This window comes from Pogoniulus pusillus, chromosome 30, assembly GCF_015220805.1.
Source record: "Pogoniulus pusillus isolate bPogPus1 chromosome 30, bPogPus1.pri, whole genome shotgun sequence".
NCBI lineage: Eukaryota > Metazoa > Chordata > Aves > Piciformes > Lybiidae > Pogoniulus > Pogoniulus pusillus.
The window spans coordinates 12,055,943-12,069,349 of NC_087293.1; the positions used below are offsets into that span (position 1 = coordinate 12,055,943).

General features: G+C 54.6%; 1 protein-coding gene across 6 annotated transcripts in view; it reads left to right on the top strand.

Annotated features, from left to right (window-relative positions):
* Positions 1-13,407, top strand: part of SGSM1 (small G protein signaling modulator 1) — a 48,928-nt gene that overhangs the window by 17,335 nt on the left and 18,186 nt on the right. For 3 of the 6 annotated variants that reach the window (XM_064169056.1, XM_064169060.1, XM_064169057.1), the window contains exons 4-11: positions 5,808-5,970; positions 7,773-7,925; positions 8,460-8,527; positions 9,653-9,798; positions 10,469-10,600; positions 11,167-11,291; positions 12,168-12,230; positions 13,236-13,303. In XM_064169056.1, the coding sequence (XP_064025126.1) occupies positions 5,808-5,970; positions 7,773-7,925; positions 8,460-8,527; positions 9,653-9,798; positions 10,469-10,600; positions 11,167-11,291; positions 12,168-12,230; positions 13,236-13,303 (918 nt within the window). The remainder of the gene's footprint in view (positions 1-5,807; positions 5,971-7,772; positions 7,926-8,459; positions 8,528-9,652; positions 9,799-10,468; positions 10,601-11,166; positions 11,292-12,167; positions 12,231-13,235; positions 13,304-13,407) is intronic. The other 3 variants (XM_064169058.1, XM_064169061.1, XM_064169059.1) reach the window with 1 other exon arrangement.

Sequence of the window (13,407 nt, forward strand, 5' to 3'; positions counted from 1 at the left end):
CAGAGCCTGGCCTCTGCAACATGCTTGGGTGCTCCCAGAGCAGCTCTTGGGCACCTCCTTGTCCTTTGCTGCTGCGTAGTGATGAACCCAAGAGACCAGAGGCCTTCCCAGGCCATCAGTTCATAGAATCATAGAATCAACCAGGTTGGAAGAGACCTCCAAGATCATCCAGTCCAACCTATCACCCTACCCTATCCAATCAACTAGACCATGGCACTAAGTGCCTCATCCAGTCGTCTCTGCAAAGCACTGAGATGGCAGAAACAACCTGCATCCAGCTGCTCCTCACCAGCCCTGTTCTCCAGACCCCTCACCACCTTCGTTGCCCTTCTCTGAACCTGCCTGAATCCCTCAACATCCTTCTTGGAGTGAGTGGCCCAAAACTGAGCCCGGTATTGGAGATGTGACCTCACCAGTGCCCATTCCAGGGCTGTGATCACTGCTCTGCTCCTGCTGCCCACACTCTTGCTGGTCCAAGCCAGGATGCTGGCAGCAGACACCTCTTGCTGTGCCAGTGGCTCTGGGCAGAGATGATTTGCTGAGCTCCAGTCAGCTGCTCAGCCACGCTGGGAGCGTGCAGCTGCTGCGTGGGGAGGGTGAGTGGCACTTGTCAGTTTATGAATAGCTGAAGGGCAGCTGGAGGCTGGGAAGAAGATGACAGGAGTGACAACTAGCACTTGAAGAAGTCGCTCTGAGACTGCTCATGCAGCACTGTCATCGCTGAGTAAGGCTGGAGCAGCCTTCCAGTACCTGAAGGGGGCTACAGGCAGGCTGGGGAAGGGTTTAGAGGGTCTGTGGTGATAGCACAAAGGGCAGTGGGTTGAAATTGGAGCAGAGGAGATCCAAGTTGGACATAAGGAGGAAGTTCTTTGCTATGAGGATGGTGAGACACTGGAGTGGGTGCCCAGAGAAGTTGTTGACACATCACAGAGTCGTAGAACTGTTTGGGCTAGAAGAGACCTTGGATCATTGAGTCCAACCCCACTCCACTGCAGCTATAAACCATGTCCCACGGTGCCATGGTCACAGGTTTCTTGAGCACCTCCAGGGATGGGGACTCCAGCACCTCCCTGGGCAGCCTGTGCCAATCCCTGACCATTCTTGCAGCAAAGAGATTTTTCTTCATCCCCAACCTAACCCTCCCCTGGCACAGTTTCAGGCCATTTCCTCCCTAGTATCAGGTGATAGAGAGAAGAGACCAACCCCTACCTAGCTCCAACCTCCTTTCAGGTCACTGTAGAGAGCAATGAGGTCTCTGCTCAGCCTCCCTGTCTCCAGGCTGAACCACCCCAGTTCACTTGGCTGCTCCTCATAAAACTTGTTCCTTAGACCCTTCACCATCATCCCTGGAGGTTCCAGCTCAGCACAAGGGGGAACTTCTTTACTGGAAGGGTCCCAGAGCACTGGCACAGGTTGCCCAGAGAGGTTGTGGAGTCTCCTTCTCTGGAACCTCTCAAGGCCTCTCTGGATGTGTTCCTGTGTGCCCTGAGCTAGATTGTGTGGTCCTGCTGTGGTAGGGGGGTTGGGCTGGATGATCTCTTTGGGTCCCTTCCAACTCCTAACATCCTATGATCCTGTGGAGGTGTTCAAAGCCAGGTTGGATGGGACCTTGAGCAGCTTGGTCTAAAGGGAGGTGTCCTTGCCCATGGCAGGGGCTTGGAACAAGATGATCTTTAAGATACCTTCCAACCCAACCCATTCTGTGAGAAGAGAAGGGATAAAGAGCTGTTGGATCCTCCTTTCTGCTTTGGAGCCTGGAGAGGCCACCTTCTTCCTTTGCTCCTGGTTCCTCACGTGAAAGCCCTGCAGATGCTTGGTAGGTTGGTGCCTGAATGGCATCGAAAGAGCAGAGCTGAAGGTGTGACTCATTCTCTGCTCTGCAGCACGAGGCTTGGCAGCCTGGCATTATTTATAGCCTGCTGCAGCACGGAGCAAAGGCATCCAGGCAAGGAGGGCTCCTTGCTTCCTCCTGCCTCCTTCGTGCTGCTGCTGCTCCTGGAGTGGCTCCGTCGTGGTGCTGCTGCTCTGCTGGTGCTGGCTCGTTTCACTGGGACGTGCACCTTCCTCATGTTGTGGCTCTCCATGAGCTGGCTGAGCTCATCCCTAACCTCTTTTCCCTGCCAAGCAGAGCATGCTGCAAGCCTGGCTGCGGCTCTGCAGAGCTGCCCTTTTTCCCTGGGGAGAGCTGAGCTGCCCTCCTCATCCTCTGCCGAGCCAATGGACCGCAAAGCCCTCCTGATGGAAGCAGTGGGCTGGCAGGGAAAGGCAGCTGCCCTCTGGTGCCCACGAGGGGATGGTCTGAAGCAGACAAACACGAGTTGGCATCTGTCACGTTCAGGCTGGCCTGGGAGGCTGATGGGGAGCCAGTGGCAGGGCTGGGGGCCTGCGTGAGATGAGGAGTTTGGTGTCCATGTCAATGCTGAGATTGGTTTGATGCTCAAGCCCTGCCAGGCCAGAGCACTCTTCATCTCAGAGACATCTTCAGTCTTCTGTCAGGAATCAAAACTCCTACTGGCCCTCCCTCTGCACCCTGTGTCTCTGCTGCAGGGCTGGGGAGAGGCTTTCTCTTCACAGTGGGGATCATAAGTTGTGTTCTGGGCTCAGAAATTCACACAAGGTTGAAGAAGAAACTGTCCCTATCCTGGGATCTAGTGTGGACAAGCTGCTCTTAGTGTGTGTGCTCAAGCCTCTGAGCCCTTGGGAGAGCACAGGGAGAATTTTTTCCTGTGGACACAGCACATCTGCATGGGATTTGGCCAGCAGGAGTAGCACTTTGGAGAGGTCGAGGCTGTGGCGTTAGGGACAGATACTTGGTGCCTTCTGGAACGTGCTGGGAGGCTCCTCAGCAGTCTGGGTTTTCTCCCATCTGCTGCTCCTTACCTCACAGGAAGGTGTCCTGGTGCTGGTGTTTAAGTGGGAGGGAGCACTGGGTGCTCAGGCTGAAGCTGCCTGGCACTCTAGTGAAGATGTGGAGCCACAGGCAGGCACAGCATCAGTAGGTCTGGAGCAAGGTCTTGTGAGGAGCAGCTGAGAGAGCTGGGAGTGTTCAGCCTGGAGAAAAGGAGGCTGAGGGGAGACCTGGCTGTTAACAACTCCCTGAAAGGAGGCTGGAGCCAGGTGGGGGTTGGTCTCTTCTCCCAAGGACCAAGCAATAGAACAGGAGGAAATGATCCTGAGTTGCCCTAGAGGAGGTTTAGATTGAACCCGAGGAGCAATTTCTTCCCCTTAAGGTTTGTCAAGGTCTGGCTCAGGCTGCCCATGACTGGTGGAGTCCCCATCCCTAGAGGGGTTTCAAAGCCATGGAGATGGTTTGGCAGTGACCTGACAGTGCTGGCTTAACATTTTTGGACTCTTGGATGACCTTAAAGGTATCTTCTGACTAAAACAATTCCATGATTCTGTATAATCCCCTGGGACAGGTGGGAAGACCCTTCCATGGCATGGGGCATGCCATGCTTAAAAGGTGTCCACCCAGTGACTCTTAATGGCTGGGAGTGGGTGAGCAGGACTTGCCTGCCCCAAACGTGGCATTTCTGCTGGTAGCACAGGACCTCAGATGCTGCCTGCCTGGTGCTGAGCTCAGGCATGGCACTAAGGAGAGCATCTTGCAGCCCTGGGACCTGTGTTGGTTGTCTGCCTGAAACGTCTCTCCCTCAAGCCTTTCTCAAGGGCCAGGAGGATGCTCAGAGGCTGCAGCAGCTCTGCTGTGAGCACAGACTGAAAGAGTTGGGGCTGTGCAGGCTGGAGCAGAGGAGGCTCCCAGGTGACCTTCTTGTGGCCTTCCAGCATCTGAAGGGGGCAGCAAAAAAGCTGGGGAGGGACACTTGAGGGCTCTGAGGGAATGACAGGACTGGGGGGAATGGAGCAAAGCTGGAGGTGGGGAGAGTGAGGCTGGAGGTGAGGAGGAAGTTGTTGAGCATGAGAGTGGTGAGAGGCTGGAATGGGTTGCCCAGGGAGGTGGTTGAGGCCCCATGGCTGGAGGTGTTTGAGGCCAGGCTGGCTGAGGCTGTGTGCAGCCTGCTCTAGGGTAGGGGGTCCCTGGGCATGGCAGGGGAGGTTGGAACTGGCTGCTCCTTGTGATCCCTTCTAACCTAAACCATTCTATGGATCTGTGATTCTGTGAGTGTCTCCTGAGGGTTGTTCAGCTGCAGGAAAGCATCTGCTGGGTGGCTGCAGGGAGGGCTTGGTGGGTTCCTGGGGAAGGGCTGGGTGCTGGTGAGGCAGACAGCTCCTTGTCAGGCCCAGCTGCATGGCCTGCAGAGCCTGGTGGCTTGCCAGAGCTTTGATCAGCCTGGTTAAGGAGCCTGTGTGTGGCTCCAGTCATCCATCCTGAGCCCTGCCAGGGGACTCCAGCAGGCAGATTGCTGGTGGAGCCCTGCGTGTACGTGTCCTTCTGTGGAGTCCTCAGCTCAGAGAGCTGCTGCAGTCTCCAGCTCTGGAGGCTTTCAAAGCCTGCCTGGGTCCTTTCCTGTGTCATCTGCTTTGGGTGGCCCTGCTTTGGCAAGGGGGATCTTTAGAGGTCCCTTCCAACCCCTGCCATTCAGTGATCTCCCAGCACCAGCAGAGCTGGCTCACTGGTCTCCCTGCATGCCTGGGCAGGGAGCCTGGCAGGAGAGGAGAGGACAGGACAGGCAGCTGGTGCTTCCTGGGCACTCTCTGTGTTTTGATGAGTGCCCAGTGCTGCCTTTTGCCAGAGCTCAGTCCAGGAATTGGTGGAACAGAGACTTAACTGTTGAGAAGCAGCTTCAAGGAGCCAGCTGAGCACCACCAAGCTGCGGGGGACTGAACTGCTGGTGTGGCCTGGGGCTTCCTAGCTCAGTCCCTGCCCAGTCCCTGCTCAGTCAGACACTTTCTGAAGCTCAGGGCAGGTTTGCACACCAAGCTGTGAGGGTCTCTGAAGCCAGACTGAACTGATGATGTGGCCTGGGACTTCCTAGCTCAGTCCCTGCTCACTCAGGCACTTTCTGAAGCTCAGGGCAGGTTTGCACAGCCAGGAGCTGCTTCCAGCAGTGAGAAGCTGCTGGGGAGAGTTCTGCCAAGGCCTGGGCTGCAGAAAGCCTCTGGCTTGGACTTGGTCCTCTGCAGAACAAGGGCACTGCCACGTATTGTGCCACTCCCTGGGGGCAGGAAGGCAGAGGTGGCACCTGCAGGGAGGAGCAGGCAGAGCAGATGACCCTCAACTGCCCAGCAGGGGATTGCAGCCCACGGATGGCACCTTGAGGGTCCAACTGGGGCATCACCAGGGTTGTGCCTCTTTTCCACTGGCTTGTGTCCCAGGAGGACTCTGTCCCTTCTGCCTTCCATTCTGATCCATCTGTTCCTGAATCCAATTCTGGAACCCAGCTCCCATCTGCTGCTGAGTCCAGTCTGGGGCTTGCCTAGTGCCTGCCCCACCATCAGTGGTGCTAATGGTGACATCAGGGGTTGGGCTCCATCCTGCTTTGCATCTCTTTGTCTCTGGTGGGATTGTTCCTTCCATCCCAGCTGGTTTCTCTTCCCTTTGGGAAGGGGCAGAGCTTCACAGAGAGCATCTCTCAGTTGTCCTGTGGCCTGGCCCTGCACACCAACCTCCATTTTTACCTCTTCTGCTTTGCACAGTTGAGTCTGTGCTTTGCTGCATGATGTCTCTGCAGGCTGGCTCAGGAGACACCTCCCTGCCCTCACCTCCTGCCTTCTTAGGCACAACACTGCAGCGCTTTCCTCTTTGGGAAGCACTGCTGCTGTGCTGGATGCAGCAGGAGCTGGGCTGCTGTGAATTGAGCTGCAGGCTCTCCTGGTGCTTCAGCCGTGGTTTTGCTCTCTTGCAGCTGCTGTGGAAGCCTGCGTCCTGCACGGCTTGAAGAGGAGGGCTGCCGGGTTCCTGCGCAGCAACAAGATAGCAGCTCTCTTCATGAAGGTGGGGAAGAGCTTCCCTCTGGCAGAAGAGCTCTGCAAGAAGGTGCAAGACTTGGAGCAGCTCATTGAGAATGCGTAAGGCACCAGCACTGTTGGTATCCAGCCCTCAGGGCACTCCACTTTGGGCATGGCTCTGGGTCGCTGCATCACCGTTTGGCTTCTTTTACAGTGAGGGTGGTGAGACACTGGCACAGGTTGCTCAGGGAGGTTGTGGAGCACAGAATCACCCAATGTGATCTTTGATCACATTGGGTGATTCTGTGCTCCCCAACCTCCCTGGAGGTGTTCAAGACCAGGTTGGATGAGGCATTGAGTGACCTGTTCTAGCAGGAGGTGTCCCTGCCTATGGCAAGGGCTTGGAACTAGATGAGCTTTGAGGTCCCTTTCAATCTAAGCCATTCTATGATTCTCCAGGAGAGAATCACTCTCCAGTGCAGCAGAGGATTGTCCTGAGATGTTGATATCTTTACCAAAATGGTTGTTTATCTAAAAGAGTGTGAGTCCAGTACCTGAAGTGACCTACAAGAAAGCTAGGAAGGGACTTTTTACAAGGGCTTGGAGTGACAGGACAAGAGGCAATGGATTGGAGCTGGGAGAGAGGAGATTCAGACTGGAGATTGGGAAGGAGTTCTTTCCAGTGAGGGTGGTGAGACACTGGCACAGGTTGCCCAGGGAGGTTGTGGAGCATAGAAGCACCCAATGTGATCTTTGATCACATTGGGTGCTTCTATGCTCCACAACCTCCCTGGAGGTGTTCAAGGCCAGGTTGGATGAGGCCTTGAGCAACCTGTTCTAGTGGGAGGTGTCCCTGCCTATGGCATGGGGATTGGAACTGGATGATCTTTAACTTCCCTTCCAGCCCAAACTAAACTCTGTGACTTTAGAGTTGTGTTGTGGTTTAAGCTGGCATGAACAATTCAGGCATTGGAACAGACTGCCAAAGGAGATGGTGGAGTTCCTGTCCCTGGAGGTGTTCAAGAAATCTGTGGCCATGGCACTTTGAGACATGGGTTAATGGCCATGGTGGTGTTAGGTTGAGAGTTGGGCTTGGTGATCTTCAAGGCCTCTTCCAACTGAAATGATTCTGTGAATCTGTGATTTCAAGTTGTGGTTCCTCTGCCCCTTGTCTCCTGCCTCGGGGGCAGCTAAAGCTTATCTGCTCCTGAGCTGTCAGAGTTGATGGAGCAGTGCTAGGGGAAGGTGTCCCTACCTATGGCATGGAGCTTGGAACTGGATGAGCTTTAACTTCCCTTCAGCCTAAACTAAATTCTGTGAATTTAGAGTGGTGTTGTTGTGGTTTAAGCTGGCATGAACAAGCTAGGCATTGGGAAATGAGGAGCTTGTCTGCTCCTGAGCTGTCAGAGTTTATGGAGCAGTGCACTAAGCCAGCTGGAACCACATTTGGTCTGCTTCAGTGTGCAGGGCTTGAACCTGTAGTAATTCAACTCCTGTGTGAGAGAGGCTTACTCATTCTTGGGCAGGAAGCAGGGAGATGGCTGGAGCAGCTACCTGGTGGCAGGGATCTTGATGCTGTCCTAAGCTGCGTTGCTTGAGAGCTGCTGTCCTCAGGCACCAGTGGGAGAGATGTGGGTTGGAGGACTCTGCTGAGGCAGAGGCTTGTCCTGGGATGCCTTTACAGTGGGGAACTGATCTGGTGGTGCCAAATACAGCTGTAGGCCTTCTGGAGCAAGGGGTGGAACAGGGGAAGCAGCAGCCTCTGGAGCTTTGTTCCTATATAGTTCCCTGGGCAACCATCACATTGATCAGCAGTTAGAGCCCAGCCTTGTGCCTCAGGAGGTGCCATGAGTGCCCTGGGCTCCTGCAGCACTCAGTGATGAGCCAGTGATGTTGTTGCCTTTTCCCTTGTGCCTCTCAAGACGAAATCAAGCCCAGGGCATCCCGGAGAACGTGCGCAAGGTGCCCAAGCTGCCCAACCTGTCTCCTCAAGCCATCAAGCACCTCTGGATCCGCACAGCCCTCTTTGAAAAGGTCCTGGATAAAATCGTGCACTACTTGGTGGAGAACAGCAGGTGAGTGCTGCCACGAGGTCAACCCTTTGCCTGTCCCAGCTCCCTCTTCCACTGGTGCTGAAGGTATTGTGTCCAAGCGGGCCAGGAAGCCGCTGGATGGGACAGGTCATTTGTGTCACTCTGCCCAGCGTGGGCATTCTGACTGACCCCCTGCTGCTGGTGGCCTCATTGTACTCCCTAAAATAAAGACAGGCCACTCTTGCTCTGCTGAGAGCTGAGTTGTCCTTGTCTGGACAGGATGATCTTTGAGGATCCCTTCCAACCTGATGCTTTCTGTGATTGTGACAGCTGCACACTGAGGAGTCTTGTCCCAGGGAGGTGTCATCTCCAGTCCTGGGGATGTTTTGTGAGGCAGTGTGCTGCAGAAGGGTGTCTGCCCCAGGAATGCCATGGTTGGCAGGAACAGCCTGATAGGGGCTTCTTGTCCTCTCAGCAGGGAGGGTACAGGAAGAGAGGGGCAGAGCAGGGCTTTCAAACCACTCTGTACTGGGGCATGGAATGCTACAAGATGCTGCTATCTGTTATCTTTTCTAGTAAGTACTATGAGAAAGAAGCTCTCCTGATGGATCCCGTGGATGGGCCAATCCTTGCATCTTTATTGGGTAACTCTGCCTTCATACCCCACTTTGCCAGCTTGCTCTCCAAACTCCTGCTGCCAGCTCTGTGATCTGGAGTGGGTAATGCAGTTGTTCTCTAGTAAGAACTTCAGAAGACTTAGCAGCCCTGGGCAGGTGGAGCCCCTGTGAAGACCACATGATGTGGTTGGGTGATGCCTTGAGCGACCTGTTCTAGTGGGAAGTGTCCCTGCCTATGGCAGGGGGTTGGAACTGGCTGAGCTTTGAGGTCCCTTCCAACCTAAAGTGTCCTATGATTTTGTGTATAGAGCTGAGCAGTGCCTAGAGATGGAGAATTGTAAGGCTGAGCTTGGGAGTTTCCTTATCTTGCAGAGACTTCAGTAGTGGAGAGGGGCAGAAAGCAGGGCTGAGGCTGGGGTCTTGGAGCATAGTGCTGCAGCACAGGGCTCAGCATGGTCACAACCAGTCAGGCAGTGGGGACATGAGCCAGCAACGTGCACTTGCAGCCCAGAAGGCCAGTGGCATCCTAGGCTGCATCAGAAGCATGGCCAGCAGGTCAAGGGAGGTGATTCTGCCCTTCTCCTCTGATGAGACCTCACTTGCAAGTACTGTGTTCGGCTCTGCAGCCCTCAACAAGAGGGATGTGGACCTGCTGGAGTGGGTCCAGAGAAGGCCACAAAGATGGTCAGAGGGCTGGAGCACCTCTTCTGTGGGCACAGGCTGGGAGAGTTGGGGCTCTTCAGCCTGGAGAAGAGAAGGCTCCAGGGAGACCTTAGAGCTGCATTTCAGTATCTGAAGGGCACCTACAGGAAGGCTGAGGAGGGACTGTTTAGAAGGGCCTGTGGTGAGAAGACGAGTGCAGTGGTTTGAAACTGGAGCAGGGCAGATTTAGGCTGGACATCAGGAGGAAGTTCTGCACAGTGAGGGTGAGAGATACTGAAAAAGGCTTCCCAGAGATGTGGTGGAGACCCCATCCCTGAAGATATTCAAGGTCAACCCTGATGTGACCTGCTGAGTGCAGGGCTGGTTGGACAAGATGCCCTTTGAGGGTCCCTTCCAACCCAGTGCAATCTGTGCATCTGTGAGCTGACCTCAGTCACAGTGACACCTCCACCACCCTCCTTGCAGCTGTGATTTTTCTCCTCTGTGCAGTGGGGCCCTGTGCACTGGAGTACACCAAGATGAAGACTGCTGACCACTTCTGGACAGACCCCTCAGCTGATGAGCTGGTTCAGAGGCACCGGATCCACAGCTCCCACTGTCGCCAGGACTCGCCCACCAAGCGCCCTGCGCTCTGCGTGAGTGTGCCAGGGGCAGCCTCTCGCTCTGCTCCTCCTGGGGGGTGCACAGGCAGCCAGGCCAGGCCTTGAGGTTCTGTCTGCTTGCAGAGAGCTGTGAAACCAGCCCTCTGATGGGAGAAGATAGAAAAGTGCAGTTATTTGAAGTCTTCAAGCCCAAAGTGCTGGGGCCATGGCCCGTGGAGACTGCAGGAGTGCTGGAGCAACGCGGTGCTGCAGAGTGGGGTCTCTGCCCTTTGAGGACATCAGCTATGAATGAAAAGCAAAACCATCTGAAGGCTGCTCTGCTTATTGTAAGCAAAGCACACTCCTGGGGCTTCTCTGAGTAGGGAGTCTAGCTTGGCCAGAGCCAGGAATCCTCTTAGAGGACACAAAGGGAAAGGTTTAGTGTTGTCGAGCGCTGAAACAGGCTGCCTAGGAAAGTGGTTGAATCATCACCCCTGGAGGGATTTAAAAGGTGTGGAGATGGTTTAGCACCAGCCTTGGTAGTGTTAGATAATGGTTGGACCTGATGATCCTAAAGGACTTTTCCAACCAAAACGATTCTATGACTCTCTCTCCAGTGATTTCCTGAAGTGCACAAGTGAGGAGGGAATGAGCTTCAAGAGAAGCTTTCTGAAAGCAGGAGGTGTCTCTGCTCACCTCACCTTTGTAGGTGGCTCTCTTCCAGATCCAGAAAAGGCACTCGAGTGGCAGTATGGATGACAGACCATCGCTGTCTGCCAGGGACTATGTGGAGTCCCTGCACCAGAACTCCAGAGCCACACTCCTCTACGGCAAGAACAACGTCCTGGTGCAGCCAGTGAGTACCTGCTGGGGCACAAAGTGCTGCTGGGGAATTCTCTCTTAGGTTTCTCCTTGATGGAGAGAAGCACAGGCCACAAAGGTGTTCCAAGGACTGCAGCACCTCTGCTATGAAGGAATAAGTTCTTCACCATAAGGGTGGTGAGAGCCTGGAACAGGTTGCCCAGGGAGGTGGTGGAAGCCTCATCCCTGGAGGTGTTTAAGGCCAGGCTGGATGAGGCTGTGTGCAGCCTGCCCTAGGGTAGGGTGTCCCTGCCCATGGCAAGAGGGTTGGAACTGGCTGCTCCTTGTGGTCCCTTCCAGCCCTGACTGTGATTCTACTTGGTTTAAGTGTGTCTCAGTTGAAGAGCAGCTCCCAGCCCTTTCTCAGGCTGATGAAGTGTCCTGATGCCTCTGCTGGGAGGTTTTGCAGGGTCACTGTGGGCTCAGGGACAGCAGACAGGGCTGTGTATGGTCCAGGGCTGTTCTCTAGGGCACGGCTCAGCCTCAGTGGTGAAGCTTTATGCTTCTGGCATCTTCCAGCCTGTCAGCAGCTCACTTTTTCCCTGTGTTTCTCTTCTCAAGCGAGATGACATGGAGGCTATCCCAGGATATCTGTCCCTTCACCAGACTGCTGACATCATGGCCCTGAAGTGGACTCCCAACCAGCTGATGAACGGCTCCGTGGGTGATCTGGACTACGAGAAGAGGTAGCTGGCTCCAAGTGCACAGGGCAGAGGGGTGGCAAACCTTCCCCAGCTTCAGAGTTTGGGTCTGATGTCCAAGTCACCAAGCAAAAAAAAAGGACAAAAGTTGTCCTTGAGTCAAGGGAAGGGACAGGGGAGGAGGCTTGTGGTGGGAGACAGTGGGAGATGCTGTGCTGAGTAAGGCTCTCAGTGAGCTGTGAGGTGCTTGTTCTGGATCTTCTCTGCACACTGCCCAATGCTTTCAGGTTTATGGTGCTTAGTTTAATCTGGGGAGCTCATAAACAAGGACAGAGCTCCTGCAGAGAGAAGGAACTTCACTTCCCAGATCATTCCACCTTGATGACAGAGCCCAAGCTGTTCTCTAGCTCTGTTCTGGTGCAGCCTGCAGCTGATCCTGTGTGCAGGTCCTCAAAATCCCTTGGATTTGTTGGAGTCCACAAAGCTCATTCCTCCAGGGGGGCTGAAGTCTGCTTAGTTTGCTCAGCAGTGTGTGTTGCCATGCCCTGGGCTCACCTCGTGGGCTGCTGCTGGCATTTCCCTTGGTAGCTGTCGTGCTTTTAGCTACAGAATCATGCCAGGTCCTGTTCCACCTGAGGAACAAAACAAACACAAACCCTTCCCATCAGCAAACACTGCAGGAAGGCTGGAGGGTGTAGGACACTGATTCCTTGTCCTAGGGTAAAGATCTTCTTCAGCAAAACTCATTCTCAGTTTTGTTTGCTCTCAGTTAGAGTTTTTTGGAGGGGTTGTTTACCTGTGTTCTTTTCATCTCCCCTGTCTTCTTGGCCCCTGGGCCATCCTGTTCTGCCTGGTACCTCCCCCCTAAACCACTGTCTTCATCTCTACACTATTTTTCTGAGTTCTTGACTTGGGCACCAGCCTAAGCTCTAAAATTTCCCAGTGTCAAGATGTGACCAAGGAAGAGAGAAGCCAACTGACAAAGTAAGTGTGGATCTAGAGGGAGTGACTCTTCTGCACCCTTCCTGTCCTTAACTGACTTGCTGAAGCCGTTTGAAACCACCTTTGCTTGCAGCAGTGTTTCAGTGGCTTGGCAGATAGTGCTGCTCCAAAGCTGGCAGGGTGCTGGGGTGCTGGTGAACGCTGCCACCCTCACAGAGCAGTGCTCATGCAGGGCTCTCCTCACAAATCAAACCCTGCCCGAGGCCATGTGTCTTCTGGAGACATCTCCAGCTCCCTCCTGCTGTCTCTGTCCCTCTGCCCTGGAGCTACAGAGTCATGCCAGGTCCCATTTTGCCTGAGGAACAAAGCAAACCCTGTCCTGGAGTCATCTGTAACTTCCTCCCTCTGCCCTGCCTGGTGACCAGCAGCTCTCCAGCGTTCTCAAGATTTGCTCAATCCCCTCAGTTCTCAAACAGCAGCAACTGTAACCAAACCTATTTTCAGCTCTAAATAAAACCCACAGATTGTGAAGTTTTATTTTCCCCCTTCCCTGGGGACAGGAGCTCAGCAGAGCAGCAGCCCAGGCTCAGCCTGCCTCTTCCCTTGGGGCTCCAGGGCTGCTCCTGCCAGGTTTGTGGGCTTCTCACAGCACCACATCAGGGTGGTACTTTGAGAGTTTCCCTCAAACCAGCGTAAGAATCCTTGCTGGGGTGCCCAGAGAAGGTCTTTACCACTGTAGGGCTCCACATCCTCCCACCCTGTAGTTAGCAGGATCCATGGGCACCTTGTTTGTGGCTGGGAACAATGAGAAACAGTCCAGGGTAGGTGGGAATGGACTTGTCCTGACTGAGCTGTAGGGGCAGGGACAGTTATGGTTCTGGAGGGACGTTGTCACTTCTTCAGGCTGGCTTTGTGGCAGTCACACTGCTGCTGGGACCTCATCCTTTCTGTAGCTTCCCCTGGAGGCAGGCTCTGGGGCTGGTGTGAGCAGAAACAGAGCCTTCTGCATCCCCAAAGCTCACAGCTTGCTCTCTTTCTCTGCTCCAGTGTTTACTGGGACTACGCCATGACTATTCGCCTGGAGGAGATTGTCTACTTGCACTGCCACCAGCAAGGTGAGGCCACAGTGAGGGGCTGCTGGAGGCTCATGTCCCCTCATGTTCTTCACAGCAAGAGTGATTGCCCACTGGAATGGGCTGCCTGGGGAGCTGGTGGAGTC